Source organism: Microcaecilia unicolor, unplaced genomic scaffold, assembly GCF_901765095.1.
Source record: "Microcaecilia unicolor unplaced genomic scaffold, aMicUni1.1, whole genome shotgun sequence".
In the NCBI taxonomy this organism is placed as follows: domain Eukaryota; kingdom Metazoa; phylum Chordata; class Amphibia; order Gymnophiona; family Siphonopidae; genus Microcaecilia; species Microcaecilia unicolor.
In genome coordinates this window covers 47,946-74,512 of record NW_021963549.1, presented here as the reverse complement: position 1 = coordinate 74,512, position 26,567 = coordinate 47,946, and the positions used below count along the sequence as shown (strand labels likewise).

Below are 26,567 nucleotides of genomic sequence, written 5' to 3'. Positions count from 1 at the left end.
TGTCAGCGGGTTTAATCACTATTGCAGTATTATTAGCCAGGCCTTTAATTGCAGATTTTTCTTTTTTAGTGAGGTTATAAAAACGGGGTCTCTTCCGTTGTTCAATTTTTCGCAGGTCCTGTTCAATACATGAATTAAATGCATGTATTAATGGATCGATGGGGCCTGATGGAATCCAAGCAGAGGGTCGTTTGACGACAGATCGGTCTGTATTTGTGGGCTGATTAGAAAAACATTGGATAATCTGAAGTTTCCTGGAATCAGATGCAGTTGCTGTTGGCTGCATTCTTTTACTTTTGGCATTGGACCTTGTTTTTCTTTTAAACACAGTTATTGCAGTACGTGCTTTGAATCTGTGAATGTATTGTGGAAACCTGTGTGACCCCTGACGAAGGTTTTTCCAAAACGTGGCCAGGTTGGGGCCTGTTTCCGTTAAAGTTGACATTTGGATAAACTCTTGCTGTGTTTGTCCTTCCTTGGATGGCTGCTGCTGTTGCTGTTTGGGTGTCTGTTTCCTGTTTGTTTCTACCATTTTTTCTTTGGGGCTAAGAAAAAAAAAAGTCTTAAATCAGAAACGGTCATATTGATCAAAGTCATCCTCTTCCTAGTTTTGTTATGCTATCACCAAAACAGGTTGGGTTTAGTGATATGCATGCCACTTCTCTCTGGCTATATTCAGCTCCTATGTGAAAGCACACCTTTCTGAGGCTGCTCTTAAATCTTAAAACACTGGATCTCCCTAACCATACTACTAATCATTTCTATAGCGCTGCTAGATGTATGCCGCGCTGTACACATAATCATAGATTTGTTGACATTTATTATTTGTTGTTGAAACAAGTGTTTCTCCCTGCTCCTTTGTACTCCCTAATCCATCAGAACTAGGGCTGGGATCGGGCATCAAAACAAGGGTGGAAGGGAGAAAAAGTTCCAAAAGACACAGGTTACTTGGGTTATCTTTGTACTTCCTTGTGGATTATTATTTCTGGCACATAAACATTTTAGAAGCTCTTACTTCTATTTTGTCTGTGTCTTTTGGAACTTTTGTCTCCCTTCCACCCTTGTTCTGTACTTTGGTTTTTTTTGTGGAAGCTGTTGGACCCCCTTTTTTGGCTGGATTCACATCTGGCATCAAAAGCCTTCATTTGAAGTCATCTGAGGTTTTTCCCCCATTTGATATCATCTCCACTGCAGCATCAGTGTTGTATAGTAACTAAGTCAAGTAAATTTTTTGTTACTTGTAAAGAAGTATAGGATGACATTTGTTACTTTTATTTTTACTGAAGTAATAATTTCACCAATGTTTACTACTTTTACTCAGTTACATCTGATCCTTGCAGTTAAAAGTAAAAGCGGAAGGGAGGTGTAAATGACAATTCCTCAGTAAACCAAATGAAACAGCAAAACTGGGAACAAAATAGCAGAGTCATTGACTCTTTTTTATTTTCATATTGATTTTAATCATATGTGTTCTGAACCTCATATTTTGTGAGTCTGAACTTGAGTGTAGGTTCTACAGATCATGAATGGTCTCTTCTGTGGGTCTGTACAGAATGACGGTGAATCTCTGGACTATATGCTCAATCTGATTGACCTTCCTTCCAGAAACATGTCTGTAACTTCGCGAACTTATCTCAACCTACATTACCCTAATTGCAAAGGACTCAAGTACAAAACCTACTATAGATCCAACTTCTCCTTCTTAGGCAGCCAACTCTGGAATGCACTCCCCAGACCTATCCGATCAATCAGTAACTATCTACCCTTCTGGAAATTACTAAAAACCCATCTGTTCAAACACGCCTACCCAAATGACCCAGACTAATCCTGTGTACCCATCTACCCAACACATATCCAGGAAACAACGACAATAGCCTAGACTACATCTCCCACCAAATCTCCATTTGCTTATCCCGTGTCCCATCCCCCTCCCGCCTCCTCTACCCCTCCTCCAATGCTCACCTACCCTTGCTCATACCACTCCTACTCCCTTCACCCTTGCCCATCTCTACCTACATATCTATTTTATTATTCTGCTATACTTACTTATATTTTCTCTGTCAATACTTTGTAATCCCATTTCTATGTAAGCCGCATTGAACCTGCTTTGAGTGGGAACGCGCAGGGTACAAATGCAATAATAAATAAATGACGTGCACTGGTAGTGCTATAGACGATTAGTGGCCGTAAAGCAGTTAGGTATGTATGAATTCGATTAGTTGCTCTAACAACCAGGTTAATTTGCACACATTTGCTACCCTGAAAGTCTGACCTGTATTATATCCACGATGACCAGAGTTGAGAATTGCTGCCCTGGTGTCTGAATGAGAAATGCGAGTCTGTAAATTAGCCTCAGAAACCTTTTATCACTCTGTTATTAGCACCCGATACCCAGGTGGTATTATAAGGACACCAGCTGCAGATGAAATTGAGGAGTGACTGTTTTATGGAATGCAATGCAGCAGCATGCTCGGTTGATTAAAGCAATCTTTTATTATGCCAGGCTAGAAGAAAATGTTAAATTCTCAGGAGCAATCTTTTGCAAAACTTTGGGCCAGAAACTGAACATACCAATATCAAAGTGTAAATGTACTGGATGTTCTCGAGGCAGTATTGTACTATCAATTACTTTTGAACAACATTTAGAAAACAGTGTGAAAAAAAAAAAAAAGAACTGCAGAGTAGAAATGAAGTAACACCCAGTGTGGTATTTCATTTAGAGCATAGAATGTGGTATTAATTCTGAGCCCAAGGGCTGGTTCCAACCTCCTCCAGAAGCTTGATTTCTGAATGTAAGCTGTTTGGAAAAGGAACTTGTTCTCATGGCCCTTGATTAGTTCTGCACAGTGATACGTACCCGGACGGTGACATGTAAACTAGTGAATAACATTCTTCTACCAAGGCTCTGAGTTTTAAAACTGTGATGTCTGACAAGGGAAGAGAAATTATTCTTGAGTAAATCTTGCATCCTGGGGGAAAAAATGTATCTTTAATTATTGGGTCAATGATAAAGCACCATCCTACTGGTACTGGAGAAATAAATTGCACGAGCTTAGGCTATGGGAGGCGCATGAGGCCTGATACACGGCAATAAGACAACTTTTCATTAGAGTCTGGGGCGCGTATTTAAAAGGAATTTCACCTAGAGCGCGTAGCCAAGTGCTGAACACATTAGGATGAATGTGGTTGAATGTGGAGTGCATGGGGGGGGGGGAGGGGGAGGTTGAGCTGTAAAATGTGAATAATCCTAGAGGACCAGATTCATGATGTGCTACTATAAGTGTTATCAGTTAACTGAAGTAGTCCCTAGGCGGATGAGGTTGGAGAATTTATTACTAGTTATTCGGGTGGTTACTGTTATCAGTTCTGGGTGTGTCGGCAGGAGGGAGGAGGCGGAGGGCGGAGAAAGTTCTATAATGTAATTCTGGATATTGATATGGAAACACTAGAGGTCTATGGTGTAGGACCTTCTGAGAAGGTCTGATTAGCTCTTTGCTGAATCAGTACCACAATGGTTATGGTGTTACATGAGTGTTCCATAAGAAGAAATGTTCAAATATAAACCTTGAAGGGGGGGGGGGGGTGGAATTGGAGGGGGGAGGAGTAAATGTTAAAAACTTTGATGATGAGATTATCACCATGCTTGTACTCAGGATGTTTTGTTCTCATGAGGGTCTATACTGAGATTGTTGACTGTTAATTCTGTTATTTCATCAATAAAAAATTGTTGAAACATAAAACCGTGATGTCTGATTAACTGTTTTTCTCCTTTACTACAGAGATGAGAAGAACCAGTCCATTATTGTGAGTGGCGAGTCGGGAGCTGGCAAGACAGTTTCTGCCAAATATGCCATGCGCTACTTTGCCACTGTCGGTGGTTCAGCCAGTGAAACCAACGTGGAAGAGAAGGTGCTAGCTTCCAGCCCTATCATGGAGGTAAGGCTCAGACTCAGTACCATAATGATGCTCCCTCAGCGCTAAACTTATTGTAGCAGTATGAGTAAAATTGGCAGAATATCAACCTATGGATTTCCTAGCTCAGTTGTATGTTTTATTGGTTCTGGCCAATATTCAAAGCCAGTTACGTGTTTGTTTGCTGGCAGCCAGTGAGCCCTGGATTCTGTATAGGTCACTCAAATTGGACACACAATATTGGGTGCAGATTACATATTAAAGCACCAACTAATTAGCTAATTAGGTGATAATCTTTTATTGGTGCTAAGTACTTAGTACTTGGCAGTAATTAGGAATTGCTCGAGGATCTGCCCTACGCCCTATTCTATAACATGCGTGCCTAAATTTCTTAGCATGCGTCTACAAAGGGGGTGTGGCTTTGAAAGGGGCTTTGGAAACGCAAGAGAGGGAATCCAAAATACACTCACACAAAAGCAAAGAACAAAAGCACAAGGTGCCTTCAGGAATGGGGGCATCAACCATTAGGTAGATCCGACAAGGTCCATGTTTCAGCAAAGCTGCCTGCATCAGGGGTCTCGCAATGGCCACGGATATCAAAACAATGTACAAAACATAATGATTTCCAAGTCTTGAAATGCTACAAAGACGCTGAGAAAAGATGTTTCCAACAAAGTCTGGCATGCAGTGAGCTTGCATAAATGAAAATAGCTGAAACCGGCGGAGTAACACTTAAAAAAAAAGTTTTGTACATTGTTGTGATATCTGTGACCATTGCAAGACTTCTGACGCAGGCAGCTTTGCCAAAACATGGATCTTGTCAGATCCATACAATAAATTTTGAGTTAATGCCCCCATTCCTGAAGGCGCTTTTTGCTTTTGTTCTTTGCATGGAAGGAGCTTTCCCAGAATTTAGGTTGAGTGCGTGCATTTAGACCAACCTTTGGTATGCATAAATAACTTGTGCCCAAATTTAAACATGAAATGCAGAGTGCCCTTTATGCCCTCAGGCGCAGCTCTGGGTATGAATTTTTTTTCTCCATTTTCCTTGTTCTTGTAACATATATTTAGTGAACCAAAACAATTATTGGAATTTGTGGCTTCAAAGGAAGAATTGAAAGTAAATACAGGACAACCTCCGGAGGGATTGGGGGCCACTGTTAACCGGCTACGGTCTTTGTATAAGACTAGTAAAAAAGGCCCGTTTCTGACACAAATGAAACGGGCGCTAGCAAGGTTTTCCTTGGAGTGTGTATGTTTGGGAGAGTATGTGAGAGTGACTGTTTGAGAGTCAGAGTGAAAGTGTGAGTGTGTGAGAGAGAGAGTGAGTCTGGGTGTGAGTGTGTTTGTGAGAGAGTGTGTGTGAGAATGAGAGTGTGTGTATGTGAGACACAGTGTGAGAGAGAGTGTGTGTGTGTGGGCAACAGAGAGAGTGTGTGTGAGACACAGATTCTCTGTGAGAGTGAGTGTATGACACCAAGCGAGTGTGTGAGTGACTGTGTGGCACATAGAGAGTGAATATGATACTGTGTGAGACAGAGTGTGTGAGAGTGAGAGTCAGAAAGACATTGTATATGAGAGAGAGAGTGTGAGCCATGCCCTCCCAATCCATGGCCATCTGTCCCCTCCATTCATCCTTTTCCAGCAATTCCCCTCTGTCCCTGAGCCCTGCCCTCCCAATCCATGGCCATCCATGTTTGTCTGTCACCTGCCCCCTCCATTCATCCCTATCCAGCATTTCCCCTCTCTGCCTGAGGCCTGCCCTGCAATCCATATCCATCCATGGCCATCTGTCCCCTCCATTCATCCCTATGCAGCAATTCCCCTCTCCCTGAGTCCTGCCCTTCCAATCCATGCCCATCCATGCTCCTCTGTCACCTGGCCCCTCCATTTTTCCCTATCCAGCATTTCCCCTCTCTGCCTGAGGCCTGCTCTGCAATCCATATCCATCTGTCCCCTCCATTCATCCCTATCCAGCAATTCCCCTCTCCCTGAGTCCTGCCCTTCCAATCCATGCCCATCCATGCTCATCTGTCACCTGGCCCCTCCATTTTTCCCTATCCAGCAATTTCCCTCTCTCCCTGAGTCCTGCCCTCCCAATCCATGCCCATCCATGCTCCTCTGTCCCCTGCCCCCTCCATTCATCCATTTCCAGTAATTCCCCTCTCTCCCTGTGCCCTGCCCTCCTAATCCATACCCATCCATGCTCCTCTGTCCCCTGCCGCCTCCATTCATCCTTTTCCAGCAAGTCCCCTCTCGCCCTTCCATGACCCCCCCCCTCGCATCCATGCTACTCTCTCTGCCATGTCCCAGCCTGGCCCGCCCTCTTCTCCCCCCCCCCTTCGCATCCATGCCTCGCATCCATGCCCCCCCCCTTCGCATCCATGCCCCCCCCTTCGCATCCATGCCCCCCCCTCCCCTTCGCATCCATGCATCCCTTTTTTTTTTTTTTTAATTCTTTTTAACTTTACCTCCGTGGCGGTTCGTGCAGCGAAGCGTCAGGGAAGGAGGCGGCGCTCCGGACGTCTAGCTTTCCCTTCGCTGTGTTCCGCCTTGTTTTGAAGGCGGAACACAGGGAAGGGTAGACGTCGGGAGCGCCGCCTCCTTCCCTGACGCTTCGCTTCCGGATTTGTTTGTTTAGACGCGAGGGCGGGGCAGAGACGGCTGGATGGCTTCACACCACGAACACCATGAACGCCACGAACACCACGAACCCTACAGCCAGGGACTCAGGGAGTGACATCAGATGGCTTCAGAACGTTGTCCTCATTAGAACGTTCACGGTGCGTTTTATTATATTAGATGTTTTCTCTTGATACAGCTATTTTTCCTTTTATTTATTTTTTTCCATATATCTTGGTCCTATTTTCCTAATCTAGTGGACACAAGTTTAAGGAATATTTTCTTGTTAATTTTCTTTTTATTTATAATATCTGGTTAAATTTCTTTAGTTACATTCTTTGTAATGTGATTGGATAATTTGAAATATGGAAAATAAAAAAAAGAAATGCAGTGCCCTTTACAGAATAATAGCTTAGCGCGCATCATTTCGGTACCTATCTTTGGGTTCCATTTATAGAATCGAGCCTTGAACGCCTAAATGGTCTATGCATGTAATATAAAAAACATAGGGATAGTATTGGACTGTTGAATTGCTAATGGCCAGATAATATCCATATATTTGAAGGAAAGAAATTGGTGGTGGGGGGGGGGGGAGGTTTAAACTAAATGGAGAGTTCATAAAATGTATATATCTTTTTATTCATGGCCACATACTCTGTTTTAAAAGCATAGTCTTCTCTGAGAGCAGTTTTCCGATGTTCAAATCAATCTGCTTTATTAGTATCGGCATAGGATTCCAGTAACTGATGTGATGATCTGATCTGTGCTTTCCTGGAGATTTCAGTTAGTTTAAGGACGAGAACAACTGTTTAGTAAAAAAATGGGATAGTAAATGGGGAGGAGAAATGAAGGACACAGATTTTCGTAACTTCTCTCCTTACTTGCCACTAAGGCTGTGCCGAATATTTGTATTCGATTTGGCTGAATAGTGATTTAAATTCAAATACAAATAATCCGGGGCTCTGCCGTGCTGTATCCTACTGAAATAAATACTTGATCACTGATTTCACGTGGCTTCTTTTATTATTTGTTATGTTAAAGCTCAATGCCCATTATTCTTATTTGTCCGAATAGTAAAATATACTGTTCGGAACAGCCCTATGGCCACAATCACTTTCATGCTCTTTGTCCCTCCCTTACATAATCACACAGGAGGTTGCTGTTGAAAGGGTTTAAGGAGCCTGTCTTTGGAAGCTGAGCACTTAAATTGGCCACTATGGGCTAGATTCTATATATGGCGCCTGAAAAATCCACACGGAAGCGTATTCTCTACAGTATGCCTAAATATTATAGGATTTGCTTAAAGTTCCAGGTGGTGTATAGAATACGCCAATTGGCTCTCCACACGACCAAATTTAGTCATGTCCATTCAGGCTACGTTTTACTTGACGTAAATCCCAATGCATAAATTAGGCACAAAGCAAGTGCATTCTGTAATAATGCACATAGATTGTCGAAGCCCCTTTTTCAACTATGCGACTTAGAATTTAGGTGCATCACATTACAGAATACACTTAGCGAATTGTGCATTTAAATCTCAATGCCATTTAATGCTGATAATTGCTTGTTGACATCCAATTAACAGTGCTGATTAGCTTGTTAACTAAGTTCTATGCATTGTTATGGAATACAATTTGATTTCCATGCAGAAATCTTGGTGCGATATATAGAAATCCTGAATACTGCCCTTGGCAACGTCTACTTTTTACCCATCTAAAAGTATACATAGGATCACTCCCTACATATACACATAGATCAATATTGCTTGAAGGGCTATCTGGTAAAGTTTGCTCTTTGCAGACAATACCAAAATCTGCAATAGGGTAGACACCCCTGATGAGGAGGAGGAGGAGTGGCCTAGTGGTTAGGGTGGTGGACTTTGGTCCTGGGGAACTGAGGAACTGAGTTCGATTCCCGGCACAGGCAGCTTGTGACTCTGGGCAAGTCACATAACCCTCCATCGCCTGCCGCATTGAGCCTGCCATGAGTGGGAAAGCACGGGATACAAATGTAACAAAAAAATAAAATAAATAAAAAAATGATGTGGATGACATGAGGAGGGACTTAAGGAAGCTTGAGGAATGTCTGGAATTTAGCAGATAATATTTATCCAAATAAATGCAAGATCATGCATTTGGCTGCAAAAACCTAAGGGAATGGTACAGATTAGGGGGTGAAAACTTTTGTGCATTGAAGGGGAGCAGGTATTGATTGGATCGTAAGGTGGTCAACAGCACAAACAGCCCCTGCCTCTCCCATGTGCACAAGCCTTGCAGTGACTCACTTTAGCTTTTGCACGTTTAAGTTTCTAGAACAGTGACTAGACACAGTTATGCGTGTAAATGCAAATTAGTGCCAAATTAACACTCATTAACTTCAGTTATAGGTGATTATTGGTTGTTAGGGCCAATTAGGTCCAATTTGTCAATGAACTTACAGGCATAACTACCAGTATTCTATAACCTATCTGTAGCAATTTTGCATACAAGATTATAGAATGAGGCGGCATGTGCAAATAGTGAGCACCCTTACTGGAGAACATTTGTATCAAATGACAGCCCATGCCTATTTAATCCTCCATCATTGCCTCAGGTATAGACCTAGATTGTAGGCCCTCCAGAAGACAGGTAAATACCTAGAGTACCTGACTATAACTCACCTTCAGCTGCTACTGAAAAAGGTATGAGTTCATTTCATGCTTATCGTGTTCTAAAAACAGATGAATATGCTTGGATTTCCTTGAGTTATACAAATATTTATTTTCTTTAATTTGATTGCCTGCCTTATTTCACACCTCAGAGTGCTTTACTAAAAAGTTAAATATAGTACAGATAATGACACAGGCAATGGCTGAAAGAGGAAACGCATCCTTTTCATGGTACAAGTTGACAGCTAGTTGTATAAACCTACTGGATTATCTTAAATCCCAGAATGTATTATTAGTCTAATAAAAGGTTACAATTTTTTATCCATTTTTTTTTTATTTTTAATCATTTCCTAAATCCCAGAAGGCAGGGATTCTTCCAAGACTTCGCAAATGAAAGGTTGACTGGAGAGGAGGGGGAAGCTTGGACCTACCCCTGTTCCAAGAGATCTGTGATGGACTGCTTGAAAGGCACATTCTCAGAATTAAGGGACCCTTTTACTAAGCTGTGTAGGTGCCTATGCGCGTCAAATTGGAATTACCGCCGAGCTACTACAGGGTGGTAATTCCAGTTTTGACGTGCGTCCAAAACATGTGGTAGAAATTTTCTACCATGTGGCGCTTACCCGGTGGTAATCCGCAGTATAAGTGTACTGACGATTACCGCCCAGTTAAGGCATGAAACCTTACTGCTAAATCAATGGGTGGCAGCAATGTCTTGGACCTAAAGTAGACGCGTGCTGGCTTTAATTTTGCCGCACATCCATTTTCAGCCCCCCCCCCCCCCCCCCCCCCAAAAGGCCTTTTTTTTTTTTTCTTTCAGACGCACTGAAAATGGACCTGTGTGCGTCGAAAACATGTGCCTACACCAGCACAGTCCATTTTTTAGCGTACCTTAGTAAAAGGGCCCCTTAATGAATTATTTAATTAGTTTTATTTAAAAATGATTTCACAAATAAATTTTGCTTATTTAATTTCAATTTAATGGAATCTGATCTGAGTTGGGTTTGTGTATGGCATTGACTGCTCTAGTATGACCAAGTCTGTCCTCTTTTAAATGACATTCCTTTTTCCTTTTTGTTTAGATTTGTTTTTTTGCTGTCCACTGTTGGGATCTTGCTATTGCAAGATAAGCAGTATAGAACGTTTAATAAACTAAACTATAAATTATTAAAAATCTCACGATGTGACACCCACCAACAAGCCTTCTCCGGAGTAGCCCTCCCACACTCTGGAATACACTTCTTGAAAGGTTTTGCTCAATGCAAGAGTTTCTCTACTTAAGGAAACAGGTGAAATGCCTGGCTCTTCTCTGAAGCCTTTAAAAGAAGAAATAACAGACTTGCTAGTCTCATACACAGATATACAAGGACTAACATCGGCTGCAAATACTGTAGCAGGACTTGTTTATCCAGTCCTACCCTAGCTTGTTGACATCCAATTAACAGTGCTGATTAGCTTGTTAACTAAGTTCTATGCATTGTTATGGAATACAATTTGATTTCCATGCAGAAATCTTGGTGCGATATATAGAAATCCTGAATACTGCCCTTGGCAACGTCTACTTTTTACCCATCTAAAAGTATACATAGGATCACTCCCTACATATACACATAGATCAATATTGCTTGAAGGGCTATCTGGTAAAGTTAGTCCCCCTTATTCTCGGTCTAACTTCTGTTACTCTATCTTATCTAATCAAAATAATAAAATGGGAAAAAGAAAGTCCAAACAATTCTCCCTATTTAAACAGGAAAAATATGAGAATGCTGCTAAGCAATTACAAAGATACCTTTTATTCAACCCTAGATAATATAAACACACATAAAATTGTACATATACATCTCATTAGAACCCCTCTGTCCTTCACAGCTGCTGTGAAATCATATTCCACCGATATTAGTCACTATGATAGTGAATATTCAAACATTCCACCAAAATAGAAAATACTTATCTGCTAATGCGGGATGTCACTTGCCAAAAAAAAAATCATGATTTCCTAATGTAGAGTGAAAAAACCTTGTAGCGGTGTGTCAAATATAAATCCAAATGTCAGATGCACTCAATTAGCTGTCAGAATGACCTTCTCACGATCCCTGCTTGTGCTGAAAAATTAAAACACATCCATGCCAGAATCTCAGCTTCTAGGATAAAGCCTCAACAGTAGAAAAACAGCTAAGCAGCTCAACAGTCCAGAAGTTCAAAGTTCATTCCAAACAGCTCAACATAGTTCTGCGTTTCGCCTGATGGCATCTTCAGGAGCCATTAACCAAAATCTCCATATTATAAATCCAAATATTAGCAGGATATGGCGGGACTGCCATTGAGAACAGTTTCTGCTTGCTATCTTATCAGTCTATATGTTTGTCTCTGCTTACACCGTATGCTGTCTTATTAGGATGTTTGATTATGTACTGTGTCGACATTGTAAGTAGCAGACTGAATATGTACTGTGTGAATATTTTTCTGCTGAAATTGGTTATTGCCTATGTAAAGATTTTTCTTTTGCTGTACACCACCTTGGGTGGTGGTCTCCAAAAAGGTGGTAAATAAATCCAAATAAATAAATTAATTGAAAGAGCAGAATGTAAGCACCAATCACAGAAAGCACAGAGCAAAGTGAGTTACATTCAGGTACACTAGATATTTTCTGTTCCCAGCAGGCATACAGTCTAAATTTGTACATGAGGTAATAGAGGGGTAAATCTCTTGCCCAAGATCATTTGTTCATGTGAATAGAATTTAATATGATGAATTTAGTGTGACAACCTCTTGTGGTGTTTGCAGCTTGTAGGGCAGCCAGATTTACAGTCTCTACATTATGACTGAGTTTTATTCTAGAAGACCCACGAGCAGGCTTTCTTTCCAGAAGGAAGGTCATGTTAGTTCAACAGCTATCACACAGAAGTAGTTTACCAATCACCAGATTGACTTGTAGGAAGCATTTACATAATTAATTTGTATTGGAACTTGGCACTGCTTTGGAATTGGAATGCAATGATGCAACAGTCAGTGTAAACCATAAAATAGTCAGCTACTTTCACACTGTCCTGTGACTTCACAATGAAAGGTGGGTGTATTGAACTAGTTGAACATCTGTTTAAGAAAAAAAATTGGTTATTCACTTGCTCTAGAATTTGGTATGCGTCTGTTTACAAAAACCCTTTCACTCTTTGCTTATACTCTACGCTGTCTATTAAAATGTTTTATTACGTATTGTGTTGACATTGTAAGTAGTATAGTATTTTAATTCTTATCGTATTTACCATGTGGTATTCAAACTGTCTTGCTCCTTGCATGTGAATCCAATTAATTACACACTCTATATTGTTGTTTTTATTACATGGACCTCAGAGCTCCCCGGCCTGGCTGTTCTATTCAGAACACACTTTGCACTCTATTTTCATAAGTGCGCACAAGCTGTTTTGTGGAGGTAGTCTTATCACTGGTCCAGTTTTTACTATCTCAATTTATTCAGGCTCAATAATTCTAGAGTCTAGAGAAAAGACTATGGCAAGTACCTACAGATTTTTTATGTCAACTAACACAACTGGCACTTGAGCATAATTTCTTTCTGTTTGATGAGAAACTATTTTTGCAAACATCTGGAATAGCTATGGGGGCGACGTTTGCCCCCTTCAGTAGCCGATCTGTTTATGTCTGGCTTGGAGAAAAAATTCATATATAGTTCCCAGAAGTTCAGTAAAGTGAAATACTGGGGCCGTTACATCGACGATATTTTTGTACTATGGGAAGACACAATATCCGAATTTGAACTATTTGTGGAGGAGCTTAATCAGTATCATACCTCAATTAAATTTGAATATAAGGTACATAAAACAGAAATTAATTTTTTAGATATCTGGATACAGAAGCAGGGAAAGATAATTAATACAAACATATATACTAAACCCACAGATAGGAATTCTTTTCTGGCATTCAACAGCATGCATGCAAAAGATTTAGTGACAAGTCTGCCATTCTCACAATTTCTCAGGTACAGGCGTATTTGTGATTCCACACAAATATATAACGAACAATCGGAGAAATTAAAGGACAGATTGGTGGAAAGAGGATATCCGTCTAAAATAGTTCAGAGAGCTCGGAAGAGAGCAAGATATAATGACAGGGAATGGCTTTTAACACCAAAACAAAGAAATCAAGAAACTAGCCTGAACTGCATTCTGAAGTATAATAGTCAATCTGATAAGGTAGCATCCATCATTAAAAAGCATTGGACGAAGGTATTAAAACTAAGTTGTGATTTGTTTTTCACATTCAATAAGGCCGAAAATTGATGTACAAATATAAATGTTTAATCTTTTGAAATATAGATAAGAGTGGTACAGACAAACGATGAACTGTTTATCATAATACCTAGTCAGTTTCAACATTGAAAAAGCTGTACTGTATAAGTTTGGGCAGATCATAAAGGTGATCATTTAGTAGTTAAAAGGAATTATAGTTTACATGATGTTTATAGGAGAATAGGAAGGGGGAGACAAAACTAAAAGATTGATGACAGTATAGATCCTTATGTATTTGCTGCAGACAATCTCTTATATTTGAATGTTATTGTTTCAATATTGAATATGTGAATTCACTGTACGGTAATTAATAAAAAACTGTTGAAAACTAAAAAGCATTGGACGATATTACAGACAAATGAGCACTTCAGTGACGTAGCAAGGGGGGCGGGAGGGGTGGTCCGCCCTGGGTGTCAGCTCAGGGGTGGGGGTGCTCCCTGCCAGCTCCCCCCCCGGGTGCAGCACGATGACACCCCCCCGACCCAGTGCCTAACCTCTTCAGCTCCCTCCAACCAGCCGAACACCCTACTTTTAAAGAAATTTCGGAAGCTGTGGAGAGGTGAGGCGCAGCGCCTCGCGCCTGCAAGTAAAAGAAGCGAGGATCGTCATCGGGCCTTCCCTCACGCTGTCTGTCCCGCCCTTGCGGAAATAGGTAGTTGCGGCAGTGGAGGGCGGGACAGACAGCGTGAGGGAAGGCCCGATGACGATCCTCGCTTCTTTTACTTGCAGGCACGAGGCGCTGTGCCTCGCCTCTCCACGGCTTCCGAAATTTCTTTAAAGGTAGGGTGCTCAGCTGGTTGGAGGGAGCTGAGGAGGGTAGGCACTGGGTCGGGGGGGGGGGTGTTGATGCGCTGAGGGGGGTGTCATCGTGCTGCACCCGGGGGGTGGGGGGGTGCAACGGTGAACTGCCCAGGATGGCAGCCCTCCTTGCTACGCCACGGAAGCACTTTAAAGACCAGAGATTGATGATATCATACAGCAGAAATACAAATCTCCAGGATACGTGGAGGGGCATAATCGAACACGAACGCCCATCTCCATGGGTGTCTGTGTCCGAGAACAGGTACGTGAAGGGGCGGGACAGACCGTATTTTCAAAAAAAGTGGGTGTCCATCTTTTTTTTCGATAATACGGTTTGTGCCGGGCAAATGCTTCGGATTTGTGCGGATTTGAGCTGGGCAGTTTCGTTTTCCAGCAATAATGGAAACCGAAGGCGCCCAGCTCAAAAATGAACAAATCCAAGGCATTGGGTCGTGGGAGGGGCCAGGATTCGTAGTGCACTGGTCCCCCTCGCATGCCAGGACACCAACCGGGCACCCTAGGGGGCACTTGTAAAAAGTAAAATAAAAATTTAAATACCTCCCAAGTCCATAGCTCCCACCCCTTGGGTCCTGAGCCCCTCAAATCCCCCCAAAACCCACTGCCCACAACTCTACACAATTACCATAGCCCTTATGGCTGAAGGGGGGCACCTACATGTGGGTACAGTGAGTTTTGGGGGCGGTTTGGAGGGCTCCCATTTACCAGCACAAGTGTAACAGGTAGGGGGGGCTGGGCCTGGGTCCACCTGCCTGAAGTGCACTGCATCCACTAACAACTGCTCCAGGGACCTGCATACTGCTGTGATGGAGCTGGGTATGGCATTTGCGGGTGGCATACAGGCTGGAAAAAAAAGTTCTTAAAGTTTGTTATTTTATGGTGGGAGGGGGTTAGTGACCACTGGGGGAGTCAGGGGTGATCATCCCCGATTCCCTCCGGTGGTCATGTGGTCATTTAGGGTACTTCGTAAAAAAAGGGTCCAAAAATGACCCAAATTCGCGGTAAAAACGCCTTGCTTTTTCGATTATCGGCCGAGAGCGCCCATCTCGCCTCGGCCGATAACCACGCCCCAGTCCCGCCTTCACCACGCCTCCATCAACTTTGCCTATTTCCGCGACAGATTGCAGTTGAAGACGCCCAAAATCTGCTTTCGATTATACCGATTTGGGCGCCCACGGGAGAAAGGCGCCCATCTCCCGATTTGGGTCGAAATCTGGGCGCCCATCACTTTCGAAAATAAGGCGGATTGTGTAATTCAGATGTATGGTCCAGGTATGAACGAAAACGGTGAGTCCACAGAAAATGTGGGAGGTGCAGTATATGTCCGAATATGATTGAGGGGTCCCAATTGATTTGGCAAAATGGAGGTCAAACTGTGACAGTCAGAGGAGACACAGATTGTGAGTCCACAAATGTTATCTATGCATGTATATGTCCATGCAGCAGAATATAGATAGGTCTTACCTTGCGCAAATTAAAAACGAAGGTGATAGAACATAAGCATGGTATAACACGGAAACCTGAAGCACCTATGTCTCAGCATTGTATTAAACAAGGACATACATTTGACCAAATGAAATTTATGCGATAGAACAGATAGAACAGGGAAAGAGGGGGGGCGGTCCGCCCCGGTTGCACGCCGCAGGGGGGTGCCACAGCACGCGCCTGTGGGCTCAGACTTCGCGAACTTCGCTCGTTCGCTGCAGCTCCCTCTGTCCCAGAACAGGTTACTTAAGTTCGCGAAGTCGGAGCCCACAGGCGCGCGCCGCAGCACCCCCCCCAGCGGCGTGCACCCGGGGGGGGAAGGTGTCATTTCGCAGGGGGGGGGAGCACTACACCCGGGGGGGGCGCATCAGCGATCCGCCCCGGGTGCCATCCACGCTAGGAACGCCACTGATTTTGGCAAAAAGAACAAAAACTGATTTACTATTATAATACCATAGAGCCACATGGTATGAACAAAATTGTGGAGTGGAAGGCATTTTTTTTAAAGAAAAAGTAGAAAACAAAAACCAAAAAAGAAGAAAAAAAAGACTAGCCCTTTAAAGATTTTGGAAAGTTTTGATTGGATGTTCATGGAAGTGGGCGTTTTGCATAAAAGCTCTGGCCATTTTGAAAGATTGATTATATGCAAGGAGGATGTTGAAAAAAATTAGTTTCCTTCCTGAAGCAGCTGAATGAACAGCGAAACGAGACATTCTTGTTGGAGGAAGAACAGAGCATGCAAGTTGCAGTTCAGGACCATCTTTTCAACTTTACTTCTTCTCTTGGTGCTCTGATCTCATTCCCATGGTTGTAGCCACAACAGTGATTAGAAGGGAGCAGGACAGCAGCAAATTTAAAGCCTGTTGAAAGCCCCCAGAAAACAGCAGGGGACTGTTTCACTCACTGTGAAGTTAAGTACAGGGCATTTCTTTTCATGAAAGGATTTCAAAAGAATTGTGTTTTGGCAATGTGGATGCATGGAATTGGGCAATAGAAGATGTAACAGCAGTGAAGTTTAGGACAGGCTGGCTAGAGAGAGAGCAGAGACAGACCCAGAAGTGAGATTCTAAATGCGTGGGCTAGTAATGTCAGGATTAAGGTCTGCAACAGGCCTGAATAAGTGAAAGACAGAATCGATTGCAAAAACTATCTTGCTCTGTGACGTGAAATATTAACCTTCAGGGGTGAGACGTCTTTGGTTTTTCTCCTAAGGGAGTTTTTTTTTCCAATAGACTCTAGAATTATTGAGCCTGAATAAATTGAGATAGTAAAAACTGGACCAGTGATAAGACTACCTCCACAAAACAGCTTGTGCGCACTTATGAAAATAGAGTGCAAAGTGTGTTCTGAATAGACTAGCCAGGCTGGGGAGATCTGAGGTCCATGTAATAAAAACAACAATATAGAGTGTGTAATTAATTGGATTCACATGCAAGGAGCAAGACAGTTTGAATACCACATGGTAAATACAATAAGAATTAAAATAAGAAACCAGTGGCCCTTAATTTAAATACATACTTTGGTTAAAAACAAAGTAGTATATAGTATGCCATACTTTGTATTGTTGTTTGAATGTTTTTATTGCTGTAATTATCTGTTGCTAATGTTTGATTTATTCTTACTGTACACCATGGAAGCCAACTTTTCAAAATTATTGGGGGTTCTAAGCCCAGTGGAAATAACCCCTCCCTGGACATATACAAGGAATTTTCTAAATATTGGGGGTGCTCAAGCACCCACAGAGCCGGCTCCTGTGCTGTACACCACCTTGAGTGAATTCCTTCAAAAAAGCGGTAAATAAATCCTAATAAATAAATGATCAGTAAGAATAAAAACATTTACATAATGGGCGTTCATTATGTATTGTCTATATAATTTGCTCTTGTTTCTCCCACTACTTTTGCCAGGCAGTTCTAGGGCTCTAGCAGGCCAAGGGCTGAATGAGACAACTTCTCTGAGCAGGAATCCTTTAAGAAGAAGGGGAGGGTACTGATTCTGTGCTCCTGTCAACAGGCACTTAGGGGCCCTTTAACTAAGCTGCGTAGGCACCTATGCGCGCCCAACGAGCGTCAATTTTGAGTTACTGCCCGGCTACCGCATGGCCCTTGCGGTAATTTCATTTTTGATGCGCGTCTGCTAGGTGCACCAGAAAATATTTTTATTTTCTGTCGCACGGGCAGTAATTGTCATTCTACACATGTAGACCATTACAGCCCGGTTACCGTGTGAGACCTTACCGCTAGGTCAATGGCTGGCAGTAAGGTCTCGGACCCAAAATGGACGCGCGGCAATTTTCATTTTGCCGCACGTCCATTTTCGGCAAAAATTTTTTTAAAAAGGCATTTTGTACAGGTGGGCTGAAAAATGGATCTGCACACGCCCAAAACATGCATCTACACTACCGCAGGCCATTTTTCAGCTCGCCTTTGGAAAAGGACCCCTTAAAATAGTGGACAATCATTCCTCCTCCTTATTCCTAAATGTATCAAGTCTAAAACATTGCAATTTACCTTCCCTCAGGGGAGACAGGTCATTTATTGACCTAACACTGACAAATAGCATAAGTGAACTTCCTGCCATGTTGACCCAGACATCTTTCACTTTCTGCCAGGCTGCTCATACAGCAGAGAAACAGAATCTCCAGAATGTCCCTTGACTTTTCAGCTTTTCTGTAGTGTGAGAAAATCAATTATTTTCCTTCTGATGTCTGCAGTATTCCCATTGCTATTGTTATGCCCATGGGTCAGTAATCTGTACTGGGTCACTGTAGTCACACTGCCATGAGCAATTACAGGTAGGGTTGCAGCCAGAAAAGTTTTGTTTTATGTAATTTTTGTGGTGTTTCCAGGAATGTACATTTTGTTAGGGGTTTTTTTTCCCCTTTATGGATCAATGTCGTTAGTGTTCACTTTTGGAAAGACTGTATACCCTTACAAAAGAACGCACACTCTTTCAGAAATGCACACATTTTTTCTCTTGTGGTACACACACATGCAGTAATTTGCCTGCTCTTTCCAAATAGTGCTCATTATTGATAGCATGTGAAAAAACATGATTTTTTTTGAGGGGAGGTGGGGGGTTCTGCTTGTTTTTATTTGCCAGTGACATGAAATTACATAGGATTTGTCATTATCATTTCCAATCTCGTATCAAGTGCATATCCCTGTTTGTTTATTAAAACTTGGTATACCATCCAGCTTTGACAAGTCTTAGGAAGGCAAAAAAAGTCATTTAGGATAAGAAGAAATTAATAGGTGGTCACACTCTGTTAGTAGCTGGAAGGTATTCTTATCATTGTGAAGAGAATAACTGGAGATTAGAGGGGCTGGATGATGGACTTATGTGGTCATTTGCTGTTGGATTCTGTATAAGTCTAAAGTTAGGTGTCCGAATTTGGGTATGCAGGGCAGATAATGTGCGCAAATTAATGAGTTAACGAGGTGTTGATCAATTGTTGATGTTGGCACTAATTTGGATTTGCATGTGCATCTATCTGCCTGTGTGTTATTCTATATAACAGCTGCCAGGCTAATTTATGGTACAATGAGATTCGAAAGTTCAAGACCACTGCGTGAGAAACTGCACTGGCTTCCTGTCAAGGACCGAATCACTTTTAAAATTTGCACTCTGGTGCATAAAATCATCTACGGTGAAGCCCCAGCATATATGGACACCCTACTCAACTTGCCACCTAGGAACTCTCACAGCTCAGCTCGTTCATACCTAAATTTCCATTACCCAGTGTATAGTGGCCTCAAGTACAAGACCACCTACACATCCACCTTCTCCTATATTAGCGCTCATTTGTGGAATGGTCTAACTAAATTGGTGAAACTTACTCCTGATCACCCGACCTTCAAAAAAAACGCCTCAAGACTTTTTATTTGGCAAAGCTTACGCTGAAATCCCGCCTAGCATCTCTTACTTCTGACCTGTCTCTGTCATGGCGTCATATTGCTCACCACAACTCTTTCTCTTTTTCCCTTCTTTGCTTTTCCCTTTCTCTCTTACACTTCTAAGAAATTGATTGTATGTTTGCTGACTTGGGGCTAGATGCATCAACCAAACGTTAAAAAATCTAAATCGTAAAAGCGCTTAACGAATTTGAAACAACGAAGAATGCACAAAAAAAAACAGCTCAGAAATGTTCGGTGCGGTATTGAAAAGTACAATGTATCAAGCGTACGTTATCCCCGTCCTTAATTTGCTCCTTAAGCATGTGCAGAGCAGCCACAAACGTATTAAACCTACGTAGGTTGCTTACGTCAGACTGTGGCGTGCGAGGGGGGGATCCCGACCTGCAAGCCTTTTAGCTGTCTGATCTAGCAGAAGAGTGCAGTTGAAGATAACTCTAAAAAGAACAACCGACCCTGTAAATCCCCTTTTGAAACAAAAGACCTCTTTGCAGTTTGTTTACAGTACTGGGAAAAATTGGCTTTAGGGTGTTAATTTTCAAAGCTGTTGGAGCTATAGAAATGCTAAGTAGAAGTAGTAGTAGTAGTAGAAGGGGAGAGACAGGATTTTTAAGCTGCAGGGAGAAGCAGTATATTTTGTTTTGTAATGATGCAGGGGAAAGCGGAGAGCCTTGTGTTTGTATCTCACTTTTCTTTTTAAACATGCTGGCTTGGATTTTTATGGTGCAGGGGGGCCTTAACGACAGGTCTGAGCACACGTAAAATTTCTGACGGTAAATGATTCGTTGCAATCATCAGTATGGTTAGTGCATTCCGAATTGTCCACATTTCAATGGTAGTTTCTCCTTTGCATTCTGTTTTCGTTAGCTGCTTGCTTCGTAGGAAAAAGGCCTTTAATGCATGCAACGGTTAGGAATTTCCTTCGTTAAAGGGTTGTTAGAGGGTCGTTAAGGTTTAGTGCATCTAGCCCTCGATGTATGTTTTTACAGACTGTTGTAAGCCACATTGAGCCTGCCCATGGGTGGGAAATTGTGGGATATAAATGCTATAAATAAATCTAAACCCTCCTCCCCACTTCTTTCATTTGTTTGATTTCAAATCAAGTTTTTACAAAGTAAATCATAAAGCATTGTGATTAGCACCAACATAGACGTGTCGTCCATAGACTACATAAGCAAAAAATAAAAAAAGAAAATGTACCAATCCAACCTGGAGCCAATTAGGTTTGTCACACAAGGCGGGGGGAGGGGGCAGATAAGTAATTGTAGCACCCCTCCCCCCACCTTCATATAAAGAATATTTGCCACCAAGGAAGTGGAGTGGTTGGCAGAAGAAATACCGTATTCACACCTCTCCCCGGCTTATTGGTGGAGACACTGTAGGGTTCTTGTCTGTAAGAGGGTTGGACAATGTCTAAAATTTCCCATGCTCGGGCCCAAGGTTTTCTTCCGGATTCTTTATGTAAGGTGTAGTTTGGATCCCAAATATATACTGGCAACATATATAACTATAAATAAGAAAACAGTTTAAACTTTACTGGTTAAATCTACTCAGATATAAGGTACCTGTGGTTACTGTGGGTGTTAACTTGTGCAGAAGCCCTGTTTTCATACCACATTAAAATGAATGTTAATGCAATGATTACCCATTCTATGACCTTTGCAGAAAAAAAAAAGTTTTGACTGTGTGGCTAATGCAGGAAAATTTTGCCAGGTCCAGAGCAACGTAGAAGGTTTGATTGAGGGGAGTTGGGTATCTAGTGTCTCTCTCGCTCTCCCTCCCTCCCTCCCTCCACCCACCCTGCCCTGGATACCTTTTTGCATTGGCTCGCTCTTCCCCCCCCCCCCCCCCCAAAAAAAAAAAAAAATTCAAAAGCCTTTCCTTGGTAGTCTAGTGGCCCCCATGCCTCCTTCCCCATCTCCCTGTTCCATGATAAAAAAATAAATCCCCGATGTCTACGAGCACCCTCCCCCAGGCCCACTCCAGCCCACTTGCAGTACTTTTAAGTGGGAGTAAGGGGGGATGCCCAATCGCTCCTGCCTCAGGTGCCGCCATCTTCAAAAATGGCAGCGCCCTGTCCTGATTGGGGCATCCTGAGGAGGCATCAGGTAGGGTCAGTCTGCCATACAAAGGAACGCTTTTCTGTTTTATTTCTATTTATCACCCTACTGAAGCAGTAACTGGATTCACAAGGCAAAGGAGAACCTCAGAGAGAAGGAATAAAACCTCATATCCCTGGTCATGTTGCTGTTTTGCCACTCTACCTCTTGTTGATGTAAACCATGTTTACTATAATAAAGTTCCTAAAACCTCATATGCCTTCTCTGTGTGCCTTGGTTAGATTTTAGGATCTATGGTGAAGGGACTCTCTGCTGTGTATAGTTAGAGTATTACGTAGAACTATGGAAATTAACAGTAGTAGCCACTAAGGAATCCATTCCAGATTAAAGTAGTTTTAGGGCTAAGATATTTCAGAAAGATGTTTTTCTTGAACCCTGTCGGTATCGTGGAACATTATCCGATTTGTCTTCCACTTAATCTGGTTTTTTAGTGGATATGCTATATTGCGGTTTCCACAGAAACTTGAAGACATCAGCAGTGTAGAAAAGAATTCAAAATAATTTCCTGAAAACTCAGAAGAAAGTATAGGAGAAAAAGATAAATGTATTTATTGGGATGTATTAACCGCCTTTATGAAGAGATTCACTCAAGGTGGTGTATAGCAGGTACAGTTTAACGTAAAGCTCACAATTTTAATAGCATAACAATAGTAAAAAGACCAACTATAAACATAAATAGAATAAATGAGGTAAACTTGGGAACAGCAAATTGAAAACTAATAATAGGACTACCATGAAACAGGATCAAAAATATACACATTTAATAGTATTGTAGAACAGCCATATAAAAGAAATACGATAAATGGCAGTGCAATACAAATAATACCATACTAGCAAGGAAAAACATTCAAATAACATAGATATAATACGATGCCAGCATAATACTAATGAAACACCTAATAAGCATGCATTAAACATTCAAATGACATAGATATGATACTAGTGCTTTTCTACAATACAGCTTACCATGTTGCCGAGGGGGTCAAGTACAGTTGTATATATAGTTGGGGACAAGATGGGTAGTAAAGGGTCAGTTGGGATAAATAGATGGGTGACTAAACTCAAGGCAAATTCTTTGTAAATTAAAAAAAAAATTCCTTGGAAAGATCCTGGAGGGTGCGATAAAGAGTTTGAGCTTTGAAAAAAAATTGGTTGTAGGAACTACATAACTGATAATTCAAAGCTTGGTCCATTTACTTTGACTGAATGACAGCTTTTCAGTATACTTTTCTATTGCCTGGGAAATTTAAACGACCATTCCTTTTCTGATGAATATTCATATTGTTTCAGGCTGAATTCAAAATGTCCTTTCGTGAATGCATAACGGCCCTTCAATAATGAGGTTGTTTGTTTGTTTCTTCTCATTATAGGCGATTGGCAACGCAAAAACCACCAGAAATGATAATAGCAGTCGCTTTGGGAAATATATCCAGATTGGCTTTGATAGAAGATATCATATCATTGGTGCCAACATGAGGACGTATCTGTTGGAAAAATCCCGAGTTGTATTTCAGGTGAGTAGTAACATACTAAATGATGGCAGATAGACCTGCACAGTCCATCCAGTCTGCCCCAACAAGGTGGCCAGATCTGAAACCTGCCACTTTGTTCAGGTTATAGTGGAGGAGTGAAGGAGTGGCCTAGTGGTTAGGGTGGTGGACTTTGGTCCTGGGGAACTGAGGAACAGAGTTCGATTCCCACTTCAGGCACAGGCAGCTCCTTGTGACTGTGGGCAAGTCACTTAACCCTCCATTGCCCCATGTAAGCCGCATTGAGCCTGCCATGAGTGGGAAAGCGCGGGGTACAAATGTAACAAAAAAAAAATTCATGCTTAACACTGGTTAACAATTTGGCATCATGCCAACTACATGTGGAAGGGCATTTTTGATATGATGTTTTAAGTCTGATTTTGGATGTTTTGCACAAAACATCCAAAATCTGAATAGGAAAGGAGGTCATTTTCGTAAAAGAAAAAAGTCTGTCTTTTTTTCTTTTAATACTGTTTCAAACAAGGCTTTGTGCTTTGGATATTTTGTTTTGGTCCATTTTCGAAACAACCCCCCAAAAAACAAATAAGTGCAAAACATAGAGATTCATGCCATTGGGATGTAGGAGGAGCCAGCATTTTTAGTAGACTGGTCCCCCTAGACATCCCAGGAGAGTAGTGGGGCACCCTAGAGGTCACTTCTGTTTATTTCATAAAAATGCTGTGAGGTACACATCTTATCTTATCCCCTGATCTCTCCAAAACCCACTACCCCCCACTGCCCACCACTACAATATCCCTTATTGGTGAAGGGGCGCCTATTTGTGGGTACAGTAGGGTTTTGGTGACTTTGGGAGGGGTCACAATTTCCACCACAAGTGTGAAAGAGGGAGATAGGGATCTGAGTCCCCTACTCCAAATTTCACTGCACTGACCACTACACTACTCCAGGGACCTGCATCTGGTCATTTAGGGCACCTTTTTGTGCCTTGCTTGTTCTGAAAACAGGTCTAGACCAAAACTTTTTAATTGTAGTCCTGGATGTTTTTGTTTTGTTCCATTATGGCTGTAAAATGTCCCAAGTGTTAGGCACGCCCTAATCCCACCTTGGAAACGCCCCCAACATACCGCCTTGTAATTTGGTTGCACTGCAGACTAATTGCATAGATAAATGTATGCAAAATAGGTTTCAAAAATATCGTTTTGGATGTTTTGAGAAGAAAAATGTCCAAATGGTGCCTTATGACACTTTTTAGACGTTTTTCTCTTTTAAAAAATGAGCCCCATAGGCAGTTAAATATGATGGAGTCTTCGGACAATATATGTTATAACCAATGTTAACCATATTTAACTTGCTAGTTTCAACATTAAGAAGTCTTCCCCTTGCCCTTAAATTGTACAGCACTCTCACTTCATATGAAAGAGTGATATACGATATGTAGAAATAGAGTGATGTATAATATGTAGAATTGATCTTCTTCTGTCTTAGAAGTCTGTCTGGTATTGGCCTTAGTTCCTTAATACTGGAGCTAGTCATTGATTGGCAAGTTGGTTTGAATTTTGTTAACAGGCCTTGATGGGAGTAAAATAATAAGGTCTTGCATCCAGCAAGGTAGTTGTATCTTCTTGTAGGTGAGAGACCACCTTGCTTTTCATTGAAAGCATCAGATATATTTATCACAGTAGTACACCTTTCTTAGAGCATCCATTGTGTCATGCATAATGAAGTTAGATCGTTCAGCTTCCTTATTCAGTCCCAGTCCACTAGGAATATGTAGTACAGCAGTTATAAGAAATTTCCAAACCTGGATCTACCCAGTTTGATTTTTATGATATCTACAAAGAAAATGAATTCAATAGGTTTGTATGCGTTGCATCCATCACATACAAATTTATCTTGTGCATTTTTATGAAAACCTGACTGACAAGAGGTCCTCCAGGACAAGTTTGAGAACCATTGCTCTACAACTCTTTCAGTAATGATGCTCTCATCAAGTAATCTTGTATCTTGTGTTTGAGACCCTTTTGTCAGTATCCTTACCTAGCGTGCGTAAGGGAAGGGATTTAAGGCAATGAGGAGGCAGCTTCTTTGGATCCGTCCCCACAAGATGTCTGGGCTAGTCTCAAGAAATGACACCCGAGAAAGAGAGGAACATCATCTTCTTCTAGTCATGCGTCAATGTTTGATATGCTAGAGAAGGGTCAGATATTCAGGTTAGCACTCCAAGGTACACTGGGAGTAAAGGTGGGTAGAGGTTGACTTAACTATACATTGTGCCAAAGAGATGAACAACAAAAGGAGGAACAACATGTCCACTTTTATTTTTAATATCTCATTTTCTTCTGAAGTCTTGTGTACTGCAGTCTTGTTCTTTCTTGTGCTATCTGATGATGTAGTGCAAAAATAAAAACTTTGTGTAATTTCCTGGCTAGGCTCTGAGGAATAGTAAACAGACTTCTACAATGGAAAATAATTCTATTTAGACATTTTCATTTTCTTAACTTGTTGGTTTTTGCAGTAACCTACTTCCCTTCTGCACTTCTCTGTCCATTCTGATTTGTAGTTATTCTCACTAAAGACTAGTGCAGGCATGATAAAGCTGTGAAATTGAGAGCATTTTTGTTTTATTTTCACGTTTGTCATCTGTTGGAAAGTATTTTGATTACTAATGAGGCAAGCAGCAGACACTAATGCAATTAATGTGTGCTGTTTGCTGCAGGGTTCATGTTAAGCAAAATGTACATTGGTGGCATTAGCATGAGTTGTTAGCAGATGGAAACCCCCTCTGTAGATGGGGTTTGATGAGAGTAAGAGGAGAGAGAGAGAGAATCTGTTTGAAGGGCTTTTTAAAAACACAAACAGGTTTATTCTCTGTGAAATCACAACTGTCAGTTTGCTTGCCTTAGTAGAGCTACACAAGGAAGGTAGCTGATTGAATTTTGGCACAGTTTCCTGGAGGAGGATGGGGCCCTTCAGCTTCCTATATACGAGTGGGGGCAAGCAGACAGGTTGATAGAAGCATTTCCACACACTTGAGCAAGTTAATTTGCTGAAATAAATAAAGCTTGTGTTGCAGACTGTGCTGAATCCGAATAAGGGAAATAAAAACCTGCTCCCCCTGAGCTTACGGGAGAGGCAAATTGGTGGCATGATGGGAATTCACTAGTGGAGGGAAACTTTAGTAAGGGCTTGAATCATGCTGCATCATCTGTTATGGTTCTGGCTGGGAATGGAGATTGCCTTCTAGTGGGGAAACC

At 41.8% G+C, this 26,567-nt stretch overlaps 1 protein-coding gene across 1 annotated transcript in view; it reads left to right on the top strand.

The window, feature by feature from the left end:
• The first annotated feature begins 3,314 nt into the window (after nt 1-3,314).
• Nucleotides 3,315-26,567, top strand: part of LOC115459418 (unconventional myosin-Vb-like) — a 41,684-nt gene continuing 18,431 nt past the window's right edge. Inside the window, exons 1-3 of the mRNA XM_030189245.1 lie at nt 3,315-3,370; nt 3,780-3,936; nt 23,194-23,337. Coding sequence (XP_030045105.1) covers nt 3,315-3,370; nt 3,780-3,936; nt 23,194-23,337 — 357 coding nt within the window. The remainder of the gene's footprint in view (nt 3,371-3,779; nt 3,937-23,193; nt 23,338-26,567) is intronic.